Source organism: Cydia strobilella, chromosome Z (assembly GCF_947568885.1).
Source record: "Cydia strobilella chromosome Z, ilCydStro3.1, whole genome shotgun sequence".
NCBI classification, from domain to species: Eukaryota; Metazoa; Arthropoda; class Insecta; order Lepidoptera; family Tortricidae; genus Cydia; species Cydia strobilella.
In genome coordinates, this window is record NC_086068.1 from 24,816 (window position 1) to 45,879 (window position 21,064).

Here is a 21,064-nt window from a genome sequence, read left to right on the forward strand (position 1 = left end):
CGGATAGCGGAGTCTAAGTAATAGGGTCCCGTTTTTACCCTTTGGGTACGGAACCCTAAACACTACCAAATAATATATATTTTAAACCTATTTTAATTATTATCGTCACATATATTATGTAGGTTCAAATATTTTTATTTTCCAAGCGTCGTCGCGTCGCCGTCGGGGGACCGCTAATACCGTTAGCTGTTGTTGGAAAAATCTTTTATTATTTCAGTTTCCACTTTTTTGAAAAGATATAATTTCTTATGAAATGTGCCTCCAAACTCCACGGTGGACCTATAGTCAAACTGTTTGGTAGTTTATTTCAAAAAGAGAATATTTCACCGTCCATGACCTCCTCGACTCGACGGACCACAGACACAGACCACTCAGTGACAGGTGACGTTGGTTGACACACGGTGACACGGCCGCTCGGGTGCGGCGATGCAAAACTATTTATAACAACTATTCGGAGGTACGCATATTTATGCATAACACGCATATAATCACGCTATGCGTGTTTTTATTAGTACGCTCATATTTTATGCTACTTTAGTAATAGCATTATTGATTGATTCCTCTCACTACCGCCTCAGTGAAAATGAAGCCTCACACACACATAATTCATGCATTTAAAAAAAAAACCGGCCAAGTGCGAGTCGGACTCGCGCACGAAGGGTTCCGTACCATTACGAAAAAAAAACAGCAAAAAAATCACGTTTGTTGTATGGGAGCCCCATTTAAATATTTATATTATTCTGTTTTTAGTATTTGTTGTTGTAGCGTCAACAGAAATACATCATCTGTGAAAATTTTAACTGTCTAGCTATCACGGTTCATGAGATACAGCCTGGTGACAGACAGACAGACAGACGGACAGCGGAGTCTTAGTAATAGGGTCCCGTTTTTACCCTTTGGGTACGAGGTACGGAACCCTAAAAAAAACGTTAAAGCTTATTAAAGATTCGTGTATTTCTATTATTTGACGCTAAATAACAGAGATGTCTTTTATTAAATGAGGTTTTACTTGCTGCCGTTAAATCTCCAGTATTGTCCTGAGAAAGGCGAAACAAGTACCGAGCGTCGAGGGGATTAACCTAAATTAAACAATTACAAAACAAAGTAATACTAATAATAATATGTTTTATTGGCAGTTTGAATACCTACACATCACGATGCAGGCGAAGAAAGATGATCACGCTTGTAGACACGCGTGCACGCGCCAGGTATGTCAGCCGGTCTATCCAATATATACCAATATAATAATATATCGTCCATGTAATTACTAATATACTTATTCAGTTTATTGCTTGCTGTTTCAGCCGGTGGAAGCCTCACCAGCAGCTAAAAGGAAGGTAATTGCTACACGCGTATATTTGTTCGAAAATGACTAAAGATTTTTCATTCTCAATATAGAAACACTGTTGTATTTATGATTATATCATGTTTACTAAATCTCTCTGATAGGGAACGACGGTGATGACGCTGACGGATCACGAAACCCCGTTACCGTCTTGACTGTCTTGAGCGCACAACCGAACGGTTCACATGTTCTAACTGTCGTGCTCGTGCCGCCTGCGGCCGCGTTCCCACTATGTCGTAACGACAGTAACACCTCCATTTAAATAAACAGGCTACGACATACGACTATCTGTCCGCGTACTAAAATGTGATACTTAACAGACGACTGGACTGGTAGACCTTTTCGTTGCAGTTATAATAATAGTATATGTTATACGGCCAAGGAATTTAATCTCAGTACATACCATTTCGTACCTTATCACAGTACAATAGTACTTACTGCTTAGGTCCCTAGCAACTTTTACATTGATAGTCACTGTGACAAGTACAAAATAATACTGACATTGTCCTTTGGCCGCACGTATAGACTATATTCAGTTTGCACGCTTTTTACAAAATTTCAATTCAACTTACAGTGTTCCTTAGTTTATAGTAAATCTTACCAGCAACCTGTTTCCGTTGCCTGATGAAATTTAGCATTCTTGGGCAATTTAATGTAAAAGTGTATCATTTACTTATTTTCGAAAAAAACATCAAATTTTGGGTTACCTATTTCTACTCAGAATCACGAGAACTATCGATTTGAAAAGGAAAAATTTGTGTCCCAAAAAAATTACAGTTTTGCGAAGCATACATACATTTTACATACATTTTGCATAGATCAACCGTCACAAAATTGGCACCCAAAATGTATGAAATACCTACTGGGGATAATTTTATTCAATCAATAGTCCTCGTCATTCTGAATTGAAATAATTCAAAAGCTATTAAAGGTATTAATTTTTCTGAAAAAGTAAATGGTACAATTTTTTCTCAAAACCCCCACACACAATGCTATATTTGGGTTCTATCAAACTAGTCTTAATTATGAAGACCGAACCCGACTTAGGTGATAAAACAACGCGACCTCTTTAAATTTAATAGGCTTGTTAGTATCGTCTCAATGAATAGTCAATCTTGTTGAAAGAAAACTAGTAACCTATTTATATTTGGTAATAATTATTTTGCAGCCGTGCGACGTGTGTCCGCCATGCCAGGCGCCGTGCAACCCCGCCGCCGCCGCGCCGCCGGTGAGACAAACAATACTTTACAATATCATAATATACATAGTGTACCTACCTAAAAGTTAGATTAAGGTAGATACTAAAGTTTAAAATCAGTGCCTCATTTCGCCGTAAAACGAAACGTTTGTCGAACCTAGTATAAGCTGGAAATGTAGCATACTTTTGTGCAATTAATAAAAAAAGATGGCGAAATCGCTGTTTGACAACACACATTTCTATCTGCGTTCTGCGCTTCGGCGCTTCCGTTCGTCCGTCCGTATCATAGAGTAATTTTGTAACCCCAGTAAAAAAAAAGAATATATAGTAATTAGTAATTTGTAGACGTTAATATTGTAGTTTTCCTTTTTAAATATTATTGTACGTTCTGTAAGTTTGTCTATCTATCTAATTCGAATTTTCCACTCATTTACTCTAAGGTTAGCGGGAAGAGATCCCTTATAGGGATAAGCTCGCCTTTGTACCTAAATTTATATGAATTTCATGTTAACAATTTTTTTTTGTACAATAAAGTGATTTACTTACTACTAGTTCCTTTTTAGCGTCCAATTTTTTTTTGTCTGCATGCCTTTCTTTTTAGGGTTCCGTACCCAAAGGGTAAAAACGGGACCCTATTACTAAGACTCTGCTGTCCGTCTGTCCGTCCGTCTGTCCGTCTGTCTGTCACCAGGCTGTATCTCATGAACCGTGATAGCTAGACAGTTGAAGTTTTCACAGATTATGTATTTTTGTTGCTGCTATAACAACAAATACTAAAAACAGAATAATATAAATATTTAAATGGGGCTCCCATACAACAAACGTGATTTTTTTGCTGTTTTTTTTCCATAATGGTACGGAACCCTTCGTGCGCGAGTCCGACTCGCACCTGGCCGGTTTTTATGTACTATGTTGTGGTGTCAAATATATGAATTTTCTTTCTTTCTTTCATAATGTATTCTTCTTCTTTACCAATAAGCGTATGTTTTTAGAGTCCCGCCGAGCGCGAGGCAGCGTCGCTGGCGGTGCGCCTGCAGCACACCGAGGAGAGCTTCAAATCCAAGATCACTGAGGCAAGAGCTGTTAACTTTCTAACACAGAGACGCAGTTTACGACGAGGTTGTGATTGATTTATTCTTATTCAGACTCATTTATATGCCTGCTAAACTAATAGGCAATTTATTTGGCAAATTTAAAACAGCAATTCGAGTCTGTTTCAAAAAGCAGTTTTAAAAGTGTGCCGTTCTAGTGCGCTGTGCTGCGCGCCGAGGTGGTGAAGCGGAAGGAGGAGGCGGAGCGCGAACGGAACCTGCGGAGCGAGGCCGCGGCGCGCCTGAAGGAGCTCGAGGAGAAGTTCTCGCTGCTCGGGGCCCGCGCCGTACACATGCTGGGGGTCAAGGAGCAGGCGCTCGAGCAGGTCTGAACAATATTATTGCGTTATCGTCTGTCGTCTAGCTTTACTAAATATAATATAATATTATGTGACAGGAGGTGGCAGTGAGCACGCTGAAGCAGTGCTACCGCGAGGCGCGAGAAGAAATCGACGAACTGCGCATGCTGCAGGCCGAACAGAACTTACAGGTTCAGGACTACCGCGCTAAGGTATATACGCTAGCATCGCCAACACTACTAATTAACTCGGTTGACCTTATGTCTTGGCAACAAAGTAAAGTCGTCAGTTGACTGTGGGGATGATGGCACCTCGATTGTCTTAGTCGTTTTACTCTTGATACAGTGGCTAGTGCTGGGTGAGCTTCATATCATGCCGCCATTTTTTGTTGATGGTTGCCTGTGTACAATCGCTTGACGAGCCATCTATCGCAGCTTTAACTTGACCAATCGTGGAAAATCTTCCCTGTAGCTTGATACAAACAGAAACACTATTTATCCTTAGTTCCCAAGTGGCAAGTTAAACTTATCTAACATTGCTTGTCTCTATGTGTTCAGTACCAACGCGCGCAGCAGACCATCGAGGAGCAGAAGAGGCAACTGTCGCTGCAGGATATGGACAACCAGCGCATCGCCGACCAGATCAACCTTGAAATCCAGCGTATCAAGGTACAATCTGCAGATGTACCTCTAGATGAGACTGAGGGGTTTATCCCTTTGAGCGTTTTACGTTAACAAAAATGTCACTGACACGCCAAGGCCCCGGGCGCATGCGAGCTAACGTAAACCTTACTTGTCTTGTAAGTGTGAATACCTAACACCTATAGTTGTCCATGGCCATGGCGCGGTGGGCACGACTGGTAACGACGACTTTAGGCGTTCTTGACGTTTGAACCCAGACCATCACACACTCTCAGCAGGCATTGGAAAAACTACTGGCCTATGAATAATATCCAGACAGGTGGTGACTCGTAAAGTCGCCGTTATTAAGTATTATACTAATTCATGATTGCTTATCGTGTGGTGTTTTCAGCTTAAATTCCAAGAGAAGCTGTCGGAGTTATCCCCGCTGCCCGAGGTGCTGAAGCACACGCAGCGGCGGCTGATGGAGGCGCAGCAGAGCCAGGCCCTCGCCGAGCACAAGGCCGACAACCTCACCAAGGAGCTGAGCACCGCCAGGGAGAGGGTACGGCAGGGTCTACTTTACGGCTAATACATACAAGAAAAGGAAACGCAAATCGAACTTAAATAATGTACGAAGGATCACGTGATCATTCACGAAACGCACGCACAGCACCTTGCCTGCACCGTGCCTTTTCGTTTCGTGTCTCTCATTCTAACACATTTTTCTTTTCGATTGGCGTTTGTTTATAACATAAACGATTGTCCTTTTGGCTTCGACTTCGGCATGCCCATGAGTCCCATGACCATAATACATGTTACAGTTGCACATGCTTCTGCACACAATCTCGAAGCCGCCGCCCGAGAAGGGTCCCGAGAAGAGTTACGACGAGAAGATGGTCGCCCAGGCGCAGGCGCGCGCAGCCCAGCTGGCCGAGACTAATGCTGCGCTCAAGCAGGAGATCGAGCGGCTCAAGTGAGTGAGATAGACAATAGAGAGGGACGTAAGATGGTCGCCCAGGCGCAGGCGCGCGCAGCCCAGCTGGCCGAGACTAATGCTGCGCTCAAGCAGGAGATCGAGCGGCTCAAGTGAGTGAGATAGACAATAGAGAGGGACGTAAGATGGTCGCCCAGGCACAGGCGCGCGCAGCCCAGGTGGCCGAGACTAATGCTGCGCTCAAGCAGGAGATCGAGCGACTCAAGTGAGTGAGATAGACAATAGAGAGGGACGTAAGATGGTCGCCCAGGCACAGGCGCGCGCAGCCCAGCTGGCCGAGACTAATGCTGCGCTCAAGCAGGAGATCGAGCGGCTCAAGTGAGATAGACAATAGACAAGGACGAAAGATGGTCGCCCAGGCACAGGCGCGCGCAGCCCAGCTGGCCGAGACTAATGCTGCGCTCAAGCAGGAGATCGAGCGGCTCAAGTGAGTGAGATAGTTAATAGACAGGGACGTAAGATGGTCGCCCAGGCACAGGCGTGCGCAGCCCAGCTGGCCGAGACTAATGCTGCGCTCAAGCAGGAGATCGAGCGGCTCAAGTGAGTGAGATAGACAATAGAGAGGGACGTAAGATGGTCGCCCAGGCGCAGGCGCGCGCAGCCCAGCTGGCCGAGACTAATGCTGCGCTCAAGCAGGAGATCGAGCGGCTCAAGTGAGTGAGATAGATAATAGACAGGGACGTAAGATGGTCGCCCAGGCACAGGCGCGCGCAGCCCAGCTGGCCGCGACTAATGCTACGCTCAAGCAGGAGATCGAGCGGCTCAAGTGAGTGAGATAGATAATAGACAGGGACGTAAGATGGTCGCCCAGGCACAGGCGCGCGCAGCCCAGCTGGCCGCGACTAATGCTACGCTCAAGCAGGAGATCGAGCGGCTCAAGTGAGTAAGATAGATAATAGACAGGGACGTAAGATGGTCGCCCAGGCACAGGCGCGCGCAGCCCAGCTGGCCGAGACTAATGCTGCGCTCAAGCAGGAGATCGAGCGGCTCAAGTGAGTAAGATAGATAATAGACAGGGACGTAAGATGGTCGCCCAGGCACAGGCGCGCGCAGCCCAGCTGGCCGAGACTAATGCTGCGCTCAAGCAGGAGATGACTGGCTCCAGTGAGTAAGACAGACAGTAGACAGGGACGGAAGATTGTCGCCCAGGCGCAGGCGTGCGCGTGCGTAGCCCGGCTCGCAGAGACAATAATAGGGACAATTTTTTTGAACTGTTTTCATTTGATAGATAGACACGTAATTATTGCAAAAAGATTTTTTCTTTTAATTTTCAATGATTAATTTTTAAAAAGAAATCGAGTTTCATTATAATAGTTTAGTGTTTAAATTTAATATTAATAAAAAACTTAAATAAAAAACGCTCTAAGCTGTCACGTGATCTTGATGACGTAACGTTGTGATAAACAAACTGCTCTCAGTGCCAGAGGAAAACCAGGTTTGACAACTTGTCTGTGCGTGTTTCTCACACCGTGACGTCACGCGCTCCGATTTGCGTTTGCAGGACAGGTTTGCAGTCACGTGATGCACGTGATGCTGGGCATTGTTTTAAATACTTGTAATTATTTTTAATTAGTTTATTACGCACTTACAAAATATGATTTTCAGCATTATAATATTCCCTGCTATGATAAAAACAACATTTTATATATTCGTGATTCATGTCAACATCCCTATTGTCGTGTTCGAGATGGAGATCGAACGACTCAAGTAAGTTACACAAAGTTTAGACAGACAAGGGATTGGAGCAGAACTACGTCGAACATGAACAGATTTCCATGACCAATCGCCTGCCGGGCGAAAACTCGTATAGTGGTTAACGGCTATGTATAATGAACCCTCGTGAACGTCAGCTGCCGCTCCGTTGGTGGGTTGAGGAATGGCAGCAAATAGTCTATAAAAAAAATCCGTTTGATACTTTGTCAGATGATAGTTTAGATAGTTTATCGCGGTGGAAAGACCGTGTTACGCGAGTGTATGGCTGTCACTCCTCAACCCACCAACGGAGCGGCAGCTGACGTTCACGAGGGTTCGTCATACATAGCCGTTAACCGCTATACGAGTTTTCGCCCGGGAGGCGATGACTGACGAAATTTGCACCTGGCTCGCGGTCCAGAAGTTCAAACCTTATTTTGCAACGGGAAACGTGTTTACAATGCAGATTGAACGTGATTCGCATGGAGGAGACGGTGATGCAGACGGACAAGCGGCTGCAGGAGAAGATGCACGAGTGCGCGTCGCTCGGCGGCGAGCTGGAGCGCGCCCGCGACCACGCCACCAGGGAGATCCTGCTGGCCAACCAGCGGGTGAGACATAACTAGCTGTCTGTGTGTGTGTAGCTGTGTGTAGCTGTGTGTGTGTGTGTAGCTGTGTGTGTAGCTGTGTGTGTGTGTGCTGTGTGTGTGTAGCTGTAGCTGGGGTAACCCTGTAATCCCTGGCCTGGCCCGTGCGTACCGTACAGTTAGAATCGCGGGTTGCTACTTTGGCTCATTTCCCCGAACTACGTTGCTTCGTGCCTCCCTAACCCCCCTTGAATTGCTGTCCAACTCTTGAAACTCTCTTAGCTGTCATAATTAGGTACTCATAACGGTTAGATTTGAAGAATTGGTTGCTTTGATGGCCATAAATTTACGCAGACTAAAAAACATGAAAAGTTATGCGTTTGTATGGGCCAGGCCTGCGGAATGGTTGTTTTTATTTATCTGAAGTTACATTATGCTCTTCCAGGCGGACACGGCGCGCGCCTGCCTGGAGACCACGGTCACGGAGATGGAGCGCAAGCTGGCCGCCGCCAACAAGGCGCTCGCCACCGCCGAGCTGGACCGTGACGAGGTAAAACCTTCCCAATGATCTGTTCCAAAATAGTGATGTAAGCTGCCCTCAAATCATGGTTTTGCAACTACATAGATCATTAGATCCACCTTTTTTGCTGAGACTTCCGATGCTGACTTTCGACGAATTCCGTTTTGAATCTAGCGGCCATTGGTTTTACGAGCAGTGTGACCCGCCCGCATGTGATACAAGTTGATACAACTGATAATTATAAACAGACACCTAGACCGGAACGCGATTATTTTAAACGACAACATTTTTAACATGATTGGTCATTCTTCTCAATTTTGATAATTTTGATGCTTAACCTTTCGTATGCCTTGTCCCGTATCCGTCCCAGACAATTTGGTCTGTAATTTATAATTTCAAAGTTATTAATTCAGTAGCAATTTTTTGACAGGGGCATACGAAGGGTTAATCCAAATAATACAGCAACAACTGTCCTATTAACAATAATTAGCATTAAATAACACTGATATTGTAATAGGCACTGACCTAATCTATGATTGAATCAGAAATTAGTAAATGTTTGCGATGGCTACGTCTAGTAGGCAATAGTTTTGCCCCGCAAGTATCAAGGGACAATCTCCTCAGTCAGCGGAGCCAGTTAACAAGAATTTATAACTTCAGTAACTTAGGTAAAAATGGTCGTCGAGGGACAACATTTCGTTCCGTCACCTTTCCGAATAGCTACGTAACTGTGTCATAAGTTTCCGAATAGCTAACTGTGTCATATAAGTTTCCGAATAGCTAACTGTGTCATAAGAGTCATAAGTTTTTTTCCCTGCCGGGCTAGCACATGATTGGAGCGAGAGTATCTCGCCGCGACATAGACTACCCGTCCCCCTTTAATTAATACAGTTAGTAAAAGACGGGTAGTCTATCTCGCGGCCAGATACTGTCGCGTCAATCGTGTGCTCGGCCTACTGGCCACAGAAGTAAAGTATAGCAGTTGTTATGTGGATAAAATAAATTCAAATAACTTGGTAACCAATTGCAAGATATTGAATTGGTACTAGTATTGATTGAACTTGTTTAAAACTACGAGTAGTGGCTCTGTGAGTTGGGACTTCACGGTAAGCTTAAATAATGACAAAATTATAAATACTTATTTCGTTGAGTCGAGTCATTGTCGGAGCCTGGAATTTTCGAGCCAAAACAAAAGACTTTCGCAGTCTAGCTAGAGTTACACATTTTTTTTATCGTTATCGTATCGTATTTAAATATGGATAAATATTTTTTTTTATTTGCATTAGTTATTTTTATATGATTTTGACCCATGTTCTTTCGCTGATATGCGTTAAAATTATAAATAACATACGAAACCGTCAACGCCCTCTATACGAGAGTAGGCCAAAACTAGTGGCGCCCTCTGATCGAGAATCAAATTTTCGTGATTTTCGAGGCACGTTTTTTCCTTAGACTGTATCCATCTATTACGGAACTCCGTATAACTATATCTATCTTTGATATCAATTATCGAATTTAAACTGTTGTGAGACATAATAACATTAAATATTTTTACTGTTTAAAGTTAGACTCACTTGTTTTTAGTACGCGATACACGGCCGTCGTGAACGCTGCTCGCACTGTTAGTGCTTGAGAAAGGAGACCTATGCTCTCCGAAACATGTCGCGCGAGTGACTAAAAACAAGAGACTCTCCGTAAAAGTATTTAATTATACCAATTGTAATTAATTTTATAATTTTACTCCCTAGACGTCGAGTGAACGTCGAAGTTCATTTAATAAAAACTTAACATGGTTACACAGAGAACAGAGAGCTAAATTTGACTTCTCGCCTTTACTCTACTTACTAATCTACTCATATGTATATTTGAAGCCGCGGTAATACTGTTCGCAGGCCCGGAAGCGAATGCAGTGCCAGCTGGGTCGGTTGGAGGAGAGCCTCGAGCGGGCGGAGCTGCGCGCGCTGGCGCTCGCGGCGCAGGCGGCGGCGCTGCGGCGCGCGGCCGGCGACGGCGACGAGGGCGACGACCGGCCGCACTGCGAGTGCAGGAGCTTCTTCCAAGACGAGTGATACTTGAACACCCCAAGTTCAAAGACAGCTCTTTTAAAAACTATTAAGACCGTACTTCGTACGATGCCTAGTTATTCCAATTGATTCGCGAAAAGTTAGTTGTTGTAAATACTTTTGCATTTGTTATAAAATAAATGTATACAAACGGGTGTCACTCATGTTTTTATTTCTAAGAGTGTCGAGACTGATTAAATCTAACTGTCGGCGGCCTATATATCGTTAGTTATATCCACTACATCATACAATTTCTAGGCATATCTTGAAACGTGAAAATCTGTGTCTCGTTCCGTGAGTCGACGCAGCCCCGCTACGTGGGGCCGCTATTTCTGGACAGTTTGCCCTTCGGGTATCGGAAGAAACCTAACGAACCTATCCTACCTGTCTTTTGAAATTTCCTTCCTGATGGGAACGACCGGAGTCGACGGCGCCCCGCTACCTGGGGCTCCTATTTCTGGAGAGTTTGTTATACCTAGCCACGTCAAACTAAGCCGAAAATGGGTAATCAGCGGAGATAATTTATGTAGTTTTGAAAATTGGTATCATCTTAAAACGTGTTTTTATTTTCATCGCATTGCGTATAGGTATGTTCTGTCCCTCACTGGCGAACGCGTATGCACATCTATATCTATGTTGCCAACTCCAAAATGTATAGAATTCTTTTTTGACTCATAAACCACAGCTCAGAACATAAAACTTCAAAACTGTCACAAGTTGTCATCTACACGTCCAGTCTTCTGTCATAAATTTAACATAAATGTTCGATATAATCTATTAAGTGCATCTAAATGGTCGATCTGGAACGATTCGTGTCTCCATCAATCCAAAGCGTAAGCCATGCTGAAGGGGTTGGTGCCGGTTGTGTTGTGTGCTTTGTGTGAAGTCACCGCGAGATATGCATTCTTCCGCTCGATAGGACGCGACGCCTCTGCACGTCGCATCTTTGGCGGCACGGAGGTATTATTCTTTACCATCGTATTTTCTCGTTCGTATATATTTGTTATGCTACTTGAGTCAATCTCAGTATACTTTTTGTACTTAGTCTTAGACTAAACTGACTGAAATAGCATAACACGTTCGTGCGTTTCCGTGGTAATACAATGGTGAAAGATTATTCACACATCTGTAGACAGTCTTCACCACAATGACCTTAACTCACCGACATAACTGTCCAATTGGTAGAACTTGGCTGCCAACAGGCCATGAAAGCTTAGCAGAGAGGTCCCACACTAGCGTCTTTTGAGCGTCCGCGCTTTGTCAGCGCTATGGAGAATGGTGTTGCTGTGCAGTTGCGCCAACGTTGCGTCGAGCAGCAGCCATAGTGTCGACTGAACGCCGCCGCTCGGGAGACTCTCTGTGTGATGAGTACTCGTATAACGTATAACGCCGCGCTTTGCATTAACTGTGCCCGTGTAACGTTTCGTGTGTTGTGTGCAGGCCCCCCGGGCGCTCACTGTACTCCTGTAACGCGTGTCGTGTGCAACTGTGCAGGCCCCGGCGGGCGCGTACCCGGGCGCCTGCGCGCTGCTGGACTCGTCGCCGGCGCCGCGCTGCTCCTGCGCCGTGCTGGCGCCGCGCTGGGCACTCACGGCGGCGCACTGCGTGAAGCCCGAGATCGCCTACGTGCAGTTTAATGGAGCATATCGCTCCGACTCCAATCTCGCGACTGTAAAGCTCATGTACGCACATCCCGCGTAAGTTGATATCATTCTTTTTTTAAAGCTTTTATTTGACTTAAAATGCACAGAGAACCATTTTCCGCCATGTTGTTGTCGTCCAAAAACAAATTATGGAAGCGGAGCGTGAATCTCGCGGCCTACACGCTCCACGCCTAAGCGCATTAAATTTCACCCCGCTTACGACGATTTAGTCGCCGCCTACAGGTTGCGTTTGCTACAATTTCATTGTTTGCTATGGCTTCTCTATATGAACTAATCATAACAATGTTTGTTCCTTAAGGTGAATCTTGCAGGATTTTAAATATACCGCGGATCAAAATGTGTTGCAAAATAGCGATTTAAAAGTTTTTGGCAAAAAATTCGTTTCTAGTAAGTACGAGCTTTTATCGCTGACTGTACTTTTCTTTTCACAGGAAATTAATATTCATCGAGACAATTCTAACAACCCCAAACACGTTGTTTTATCACAGAGTTCCCATGACCACCTCTTGTCTTCATCTGATGATGGGTAACATATATACTAACAGGGCAAGTTAAGGCCTCGTAGGTTCGTGTTCTTCTCTTCTCTCATTTTCACTGAGCGTAAGCGTAAGCGAGATGGACGTAAGTGCTCGAGATCGCGGATATCATGTTCTTGAAATTTAATTTGTTGTTAGTTTAAAAAAAGGAAAATATTATCGCTGTGTTCCCTCAAAATGTTATCGCTGTGATACTTAAAAATGTTATCGCTGTGTTTCCTCAAAATGGTATCGCTGTGTTACGTAGTAACTATTTATTAATCTGTGGTGTTACTTCAAAATGTTATCGCTGGGTTCCCGCGCGACTTGCGACAGCTCTTTGTAGACTATAAAACCAAATGACGGCATTTCAGTTGGTATTATGAAACAAGTTATTTAACCCTTTTCCAGGCCGCACCAAATTACAAGGTTTTCCCAAAAAATGCAAATATATTAAAATTAATGCAGCTTTGAAGATTCATCTAATAACAGGTCACTTTTCCCGAAAGTCTAATCGAATATGAACCTTAAATCGAATTCCTAAGTTTGAAACTCTATTGGCGCGCATGTGGTGCTAGGCTAGGTGCACTATACCTGGAAAAGGGTTAACATTATTTACAGTATCTAAAGAATCATTTGGTGAAGTGAAATTGCTAATGAAAACCATAAATTAATAGCACTAATAGCCGACTTTTTTATGAAGTGGGTTCCTTTTATGGCAAAGGTTATTTTGAGTGGACTTTTATCTGTCCAGGTTCGAGGCCGTGGTTCGGGACATGGGCGAGGGCCCGGACGTGGTGACGCTGCAGCACGACCTGGGCCTGGTGCGCACGCGCGGCAACATGGTGCTCTCCTCCCACTCGTACTTCCCCGTGCCCCGCGCCCCGCGCGCCAACGGGGACATCGTGGGCGCCATGATGCTGTACAATGTCGAGGATCTGCTAAATAAGGATGTTGATGTGAGATGGGTGTAGAGATGGGTAGTGAGTAAATACTCAAGAGTAAATACCGAGTAAATACTCAGTATTTACTCAATTTACCCGTATTTACTCGTTTATACCCAATTTGGTGGGTATAAACTATTTAGAGTGCTGACACTGCTGACAGGGTATAGAAATCTGAAATAAAGGTGTATTTTGTACTGGATTTAGTAGTCCAATTAGTAAAAAATATATTTTAAGAGGGGCGTTCCATACATGTAACTAAGTGTCACAATAAAAAAAACTGAAACCACCAACGTGTGGCACATCATTAAATTGGTCTTTAAAAATAACTTCAATGTTATTATGCACTTTTTTCGATAAATTTAATACTTTTGGGAAAAAACCGTTTCCAAAGGTCAAAATAATGTTCATCCCTCTATAACTTTTGGAACAAAGTTTAATAAAATATGAAAAAATATCGGGAGAATAGACCCTCAAAAACACTTTGAGGTAAAAATACTTTCAACATGATCATTCGGGTCATTTTTGAGTTTTCATTAAAAAACTCTTCATAAAAGGACGTAAGTGCCGCGTAAACACGTAATTTGGCGTGTATGGGGATTCAGGATTCTAAAAGGCGGACCTGTGGATTCTATTCCAGTCCTGTCACTAATTTAATGGGAGAGTGGAACCCAGCGTGGAACGACGCTTTCTAAGCAGCAGTTGACCGCAACTAGATGGGTAGTTAGTAAAAACCCACCAAATATTTACCTAAAATACCCGTATTTGCCGTATACCGTAACTATGTATTTAGTGTGGTTAAAATATGATTTAATTATAGTCGTTAGTTTTCAGGTTGGCCCTTTCGGTTAACTCTTTGTAAGTAAAACCGCACGTGCTACTGCCTGCAAAAAAAAAAGAATCGCTAACGTTGATCGCGTATACTATACGGCTATACTATGTAGTCGTTAATTTTCAAGCTGGCCCTTGCAGCTAACTCATTGTCTATTGTAAGTAAAACCGCACGTGCTATTAACTCAATAAAAAACGGTTCGGTTAATTTAACTGATTATTGAATTACAATTTCTATTGAACTTGCAATAAGATTCAAAATGAATTACGGAAAAATTGCGAGGCTGTGTGAGGTCCCTCTACGGTTACTGAGTTTCGGCGAGTCGAACGCTACAGAACCAGTCTATAATGTGTCAACGAGATGCGTAACAAAGGCGCGTTATCCGATATAAAATGTATATATATCGGAGAGCGCACTTACACTGGTTTTTGAGCGTTGGCCTAGGGGGTTATCCATAAATTACATCACAAGTATTTAGTGATTACACATTTGGCAATCCCGTTCCCCTTCGTGTGACTTCACATATTTGACAACTTTGTTTTCAACGAAATTAGCAAATTGAATGAAATATAGTTATTTTAATAAAAATATTTTAAATAATAGGATATTAGAAATTTTATGACACGAAACCGATACGATATATCGTGTCAAAAACTAGCTTATTTAGTTGTATCGCGAATACAAACAATCAAAACAATTTTCGACTACAAGTGAAGTTAAAGTGACGTCACAAAGTTTGTAACTCCTCCTCTCCCCCGTGTCACAACATGTCACATTTTCTAGACCCACTCCCTCTCCCTAAACGTTGGACGTAATTAATAGTTTTCCATTGTAATTGGCACGTATTTAACCGGTAAACTAATTAATCGAATTTGGGTAGTTTAAAAAAATAGAAATGGGTACTTCTTTATTTTTTATTAACCTACTTTGGTGTCCCACTGCTGGGCAAAGGCATCCCCTCGTTTTTTCCATTCGACCCTGTCATCGGCATTTTCCCACCATTTGGGGTAGAATGCGTCCAAGTCGTTCCGCCATCTCCTTTTCGGTCTGCCTGAACCCCGGCCTGCACCGTCTATGGTGTTCCGTGGGCTCAGTAACGATTTTGGCCATTAGTACAAAAATTCATAAATTGGCAACAAAAACGAAGCCTTAAATTAATCAATATGAGTTGTATTTTTATGAATTTTGGCCACATTGACAGTGATAACCTGGAAAAGCTGGTAATCACTAGAAAATCGAAGGCGATAAGCCGAGGCGCAGGAGCCCAATGCGGTGGACAGACCAAATTCGCTCAGCCCTTGATGTAACGCTCCACGGTGCCCTACACTCGGCGACAGACAGAAAGAAGTGGCGGCAAATTATCCAAGAGAAGCTAGAAGTTACCTAGAAGTGACCACGACCCTCAGTGATGAGGAAACCGATGCAAGGAGGAGGAGAAGACCACATTTTAAAAACAAAACGGCTATATATTGGAGGCTCATATAAATTATTGGCGCTAAAATATTAATACACAGCCAAATTATATTATTTGTGCCCAATGAAAGTTCGTGTTTAATATTTTAGATTCCCGAATATTGATAAGCCAACATCTTATTTGACCGTATTTCAAATTAATTATTTTACACCATGCATGAAATAAAGCACCAGAAGATTAATAGAGAAACGTGGACAGCAGTTATTTTTAGACACAATTTCTATTTTAAAGCCCGTATAAAACTATAAAGAGTAGGTAATTTGATTGTGACGTCACATGCTAGTGTTTCATATAAATTCCATAGTAGCAAAATCGTTTTGACTGTTCGAAAAAAGAAACTGATTTGACTAGTAGTTAAATACCCTATTTAGAATTATATGCCAATGACCGAACCTTTTTGGCAGGTAGTAGCACGTGCGGTTTTACTTACTATTTAGACAAAGAGTTAGCCGTAAGAACTACTATACATACTAAGTAACAATCGCCGCGCTATCTGGTAAGAGCTATAATATTGTAAAGTATTTTCGTCGCAGTTTTATTTTAATAAACAACTGGTTAAAAACTGTATAATATGTGAATCAGCTTGCAACGTAAGTAATTAAGTAACTTTGAAAGTAATTAAGTACCTTCTTATTTAAAACAAAATTGTTAACTATACTTTATCACGTCTACATCCGCTAAATTCCAAATTACCTCTCACTGATAATCACCTTTTTGCCAAAAACTAAGCGTAATAAGCTTCTTATAACATAAATATCATTAATACACGTTAACGCAATTAAATAAAAACCAATTTCGTACTTAAATCTCACCAAAATATTGAAATTTTGTTAATAATCGTTTTTACTCACCAAAATGAGTAAATACTAGTATTTACTGTATGCTTTGAGTAAATACCGAGTAAATACTCAGTATTTACTCACCCCTACCCATCTCTAGATGGGTGTTGTTTAAGTAGGTATTTGTGGTTGGTGCAATGAGCCTTTATCGTAGAAATAATATTTCATACGGTTTGGCAGCTCTGATCAAGATGAAAATCGATATCTGATGAGGATCTTTTTCAAGGTGTCTTGCGATCAAACCTTTTAAGCGTTTACCGCTTAACCTTCTAGATTCTGGGCTACGGTATGACGGAGGCGAAACCGGCGGGCGAGCGACTGCGAGAGGTGCGGCTGAAGATGGCCGCGTGCGGGCGCGAGGGCTGGCGGCACTGCGCCTGCGCGGTCGGCGCGGTTAGCGGCGTGTGCTCCGGCGACTCGGGCGGGCCCGTGCTCTACAACGGCACGCAGGTAGGTGCGGCTGCGGCTGGCCGCGTGCGGGCGCGAGGGCTGGCGGCACTGCGCCTGCGCGGTCGGCGCGGTTAGCGGCGTGTGCTCCGGCGACTCGGGCGGGCCCGTGCTCTACAACGGCACGCAGGTAGGTGCGGCTGCGGCTGGCCGCGTGCGGGCGCGAGGGCTGGCGGCACTGCGCCTGCGCGGTCGGCGCGGTTAGCGGCGTGTGCTCCGGCGACTCGGGCGGGCCCGTGCTCTACAACGGCACGCAGGTAGGTGCGGCTGCGGCTGGCCGCGTGCGGGCGCGAGGGCTGGCGGCACTGCGCCTGCGCGGTCGGCGCGGTTAGCGGCGTGTGCTCCGGCGACTCGGGCGGGCCCGTGCTCTACAACGGCACGCAGGTAGGTGCGGCTGCGGCTGGCCGCGTGCGGGCGCGAGGGCTGGCGGCACTGCGCCTGCGCGGTCGGCGCGGTTAGCGGCGTGTGCTCCGGCGACTCGGGCGGGCCCGTGCTCTACAACGGCACGCAGGTAGGTGCGGCTGCGGCTGGCCGCGTGCGGGCGCGAGGGCTGGCGGCACTGCGCCTGCGCGGTCGGCGCGGTTAGCGGCGTGTGCTCCGGCGACTCGGGCGGGCCCGTGCTCTACAACGGCACGCAGGTAGGTGCGGCTGCGGCTGGCCGCGTGCGGGCGCGAGGGCTGGCGGCACTGCGCCTGCGCGGTCGGCGCGGTTAGCGGCGTGTGCTCCGGCGACTCGGGCGGGCCCGTGCTCTACAACGGCACGCAGGTAGGTGCGGCTGCGGCTGGCCGCGTGCGGGCGCGAGGGCTGGCGGCACTGCGCCTGCGCGGTCGGCGCGGTTAGCGGCGTGTGCTCCGGCGACTCGGGCGGGCCCGTGCTCTACAACGGCACGCAGGTAGGTGCGGCTGCGGCTGGCCGCGTGCGGGCGCGAGGGCTGGCGGCACTGCGCCTGCGCGGTCGGCGCGGTTAGCGGCGTGTGCTCCGGCGACTCGGGCGGGCCCGTGCTCTACAACGGCACGCAGGTAGGTGCGGCTGCGGCTGGCCGCGTGCGGGCGCGAGGGCTGGCGGCACTGCGCCTGCGCGGTCGGCGCGGTTAGCGGCGTGTGCTCCGGCGACTCGGGCGGGCCCGTGCTCTACAACGGCACGCAGGTAGGTGCGGCTGCGGCTGGCCGCGTGCGGGCGCGAGGGCTGGCGGCACTGCGCCTGCGCGGTCGGCGCGGTTAGCGGCGTGTGCTCCGGCGACTCGGGCGGGCCCGTGCTCTACAACGGCACGCAGGTAGGTGCGGCTGCGGCTGGCCGCGTGCGGGCGCGAGAGCTGGCGCCACTCGTCTGGGCGGTCGGCACGGCCAATGGCGTTTGTTCGATCGTACACAATGTGAAATTTATTTTCACTTTACAGCAATCCTGCAAACAGCTGTTGTGCATAATGCAAAGGGTAAAAGGACTTACACGGCTGTCGTTCAATGCGACCAGCTGACGTTCTTTCCACCGCGATACAACAGGCTGACAACAATCAACATCTCAACAATCTTCTGGCAAAGTTATAATTGGGAAGTGATGACTAAACTTATTTACTTTTTTTACGTGTTTGGGTGGCTGCAGTTCCTCAATCCACCAACAGAGCGGCAGCTGCGCCGCCCTTAATCACTTTACGAGGTTTCGCCCGGGATGCTATCGGTCATGGAAATCTGTTCCTTGCCCGCGGTCTAAATAAATGTTGCATCTCATTTCATTTACTCTTCGATCTTACATCAGAGCAAAACGAGGGGCATTACTAAAAGAAGGGGAACCGCAGGTCAAGAAATTTGACATGTCATAAGCCTGTGGGTAAAGTAAAATGTTAAAAGTATGTCTGTTTGTAGATCGGCGTGATGTCGATGGGCCCGGTGGAGTGCGGCGCGCCGTCGCCGCTCGGCGGGCAGGGCTCGGCGGCGGCCGTCTCCGTATTCACGATGCTCCGGCCTTACGCCCAGCTCATCAACTCCACCATCTACGACGTGGATACAGCGATTCGCATGCGCGAAGTGGCGCGCTCGGCGGCCAGGAGACGCACCGGCGTGGAAGTGGTGTGTGCGGCGTCGCTGCTGCTATGCAGGTACCACTCTGGTGTCCTTGTTGACGCTCTCATCAACTCCACCATCTACCACGTGCGCATGCAGGTACTACTCGAGTGGGCGTATTCACGGCTTTCAATATGATGCTGGGTGTACGTATTTACATCGGCCGAACCGTCTGGGTATTTATAACTTGTGCCTGTAGATGCGATAATTTTTGGATTTATAATAAAGAAGCAAGTAGATATTTTAGGAATATTTTAGTAGTACTGTTTCCTTCATCGAAGAAGGTAAGATATTTTTTAGAAGTCAAGTCATATACTTGACTGCCCTGCATATTAGGTGATATTTAAGTGGCACACACGTTTCGTTTGATTGTTTATTTATGTATTTAAATGATATCCATGCAGTTTTGTTCTTAGTCTGAGATTCCCGTTTTGATTTTAATTTCTGGTTATCAAACTGTTCAAATTCATCAACATATCAAATCCATAACAGTTTCAGAACAAGAAATGCCTTACTGCATGTATAATTATTTTTTTTAAATTTGAACTTTAATAGCTGTCAATAGAGTTGAATATCATATCCGCCATATATGGCTTCGTATGCGGTAAAGGGTTAAAATCAGAATGGTACTCTAAATATGATACCTATTACTTTACCCACAGGAGCTTATAACCGCCAGCCCCCGACTCTCCACTAACTCACGCAGTCTCCAGTCATCCTGTCCTGATGTCTCCTAACCTGACGTCTCCTGTCCTGATGTCTCCTGCTTTCTGAAGTCTTATTGCTTCAAACTGTGGTTGCTGTTTCTCAGTGCCCATAGTTATGTTTGTGACATTCGATCCCAAAATACCAGATACCCAGGAATTAAATTACTGGTAAGACGATTCCTGTCTAAAGCCGAAATTATAATAATTTGATGACGATTTATATTGTCTTTCCAATATAGTAATTTTAACTGGATATCTATATTTAAACACATGTGCTAAAGAAAGGACGCTTGGCACGAGGAAACAAGTACACTAACCCGCCTGTTCCTATCTCTATCGCACGCGCGTAATTATATTGCTGTCCCGCCCATGATACCGGCTGTCGATGTCCATGTGCGAGAGGGACAGCAATATTATTATGCGCGTGCAATAAAGATAGCATCACTCGGGTCAATGTACGAAATTCCTTGTGGTTAGTGTGGTTTCTTAGGTTTTGGAACGAGTGAGGTCTATCGTGTTTTTACTGTTTGTGTTTGAACTAATTTAAAGTGAATCAGGTTTATTAAACTGGTGCCTTGCTAAGCATTGTGTTTTAATTATGATGGTTTTCACAAGAAAATCTATGGAAATACCTTAACCTTTGGTCAAAACTGGTGAGTTCAAAACCTTGGTTGTGCTGTACCTACGTGGTGAAGAAAAATTCATTCTAAGAGAAATGCTTAAGATTACTAATAATTCGGTCAGGATCCCTAGAATATCATATACAGACAAGAGTAAGACGTTAATGATGTCTGGCTATAAATAAAATTTTATATTTATTGATATTAAATTTAGTAATAAAATGAAACATCTCCGTGACATTTCTCTGCATTTTTAGGGTTCCGTACCTGTAAGGGTTGTACATCTGAGCTGATATGATTCTTGATCTTGATGGTTGATTGATATCTTGATGGAAACACTAATTTAGGTATATGTATTTATTTATAACCAAGGTATATAATGAGTACTAGCTAGGAGCACGTATATACGTAAACTGAAATATAAATCGAATTAAAGCGTAATCGCATAAACAGCATAATTATTATAAGTCATTCATATATTAAATGCTGACGCGAGAAATGTGCGATGCTTGCATTGTACAAGGGGTAAAAACGGGACCCTATTCCTATTACT

At 45.0% G+C, this 21,064-nt stretch overlaps 2 protein-coding genes and 1 long non-coding RNA gene across 3 annotated transcripts; all 3 read left to right on the forward strand.

Annotated features, from left to right (window-relative positions):
• The first annotated feature begins 1,147 nt into the window (after positions 1-1,147).
• On the forward strand, positions 1,148-2,560 carry LOC134754072 (uncharacterized). The gene is made up of 3 exons (XR_010128870.1): positions 1,148-1,208; positions 1,305-1,337; positions 2,514-2,560. It is a non-coding gene; the product is annotated as an uncharacterized LOC134754072 (long non-coding RNA).
• A 190-nt stretch (positions 2,561-2,750) lies between these two features.
• Positions 2,751-10,418, forward strand: LOC134755029 (outer dense fiber protein 2-like). The gene is made up of 10 exons (XM_063691508.1): positions 2,751-2,819; positions 3,536-3,616; positions 3,793-3,960; positions 4,032-4,145; positions 4,491-4,601; positions 4,966-5,118; positions 5,378-5,529; positions 7,709-7,853; positions 8,275-8,379; positions 10,242-10,418. The coding sequence occupies exons 1-10, from the start codon at positions 2,751-2,753 to the stop codon at positions 10,416-10,418; spliced, it is 1,275 nt and encodes a 424-aa protein (XP_063547578.1).
• Positions 10,419-11,112: 694 nt separating this feature from the next.
• Positions 11,113-19,939, forward strand: LOC134755030 (uncharacterized). The gene is made up of 11 exons (XM_063691509.1): positions 11,113-11,372; positions 11,907-12,109; positions 13,346-13,550; positions 16,954-17,200; positions 17,258-17,376; positions 17,516-17,638; positions 17,770-17,892; positions 18,024-18,146; positions 18,278-18,400; positions 18,987-19,219; positions 19,847-19,939. The coding sequence occupies exons 1-11, from the start codon at positions 11,253-11,255 to the stop codon at positions 19,854-19,856; spliced, it is 1,629 nt and encodes a 542-aa protein (XP_063547579.1). The 5' UTR covers positions 11,113-11,252; the 3' UTR covers positions 19,857-19,939.
• Positions 19,940-21,064: the final 1,125 nt, after the last annotated feature.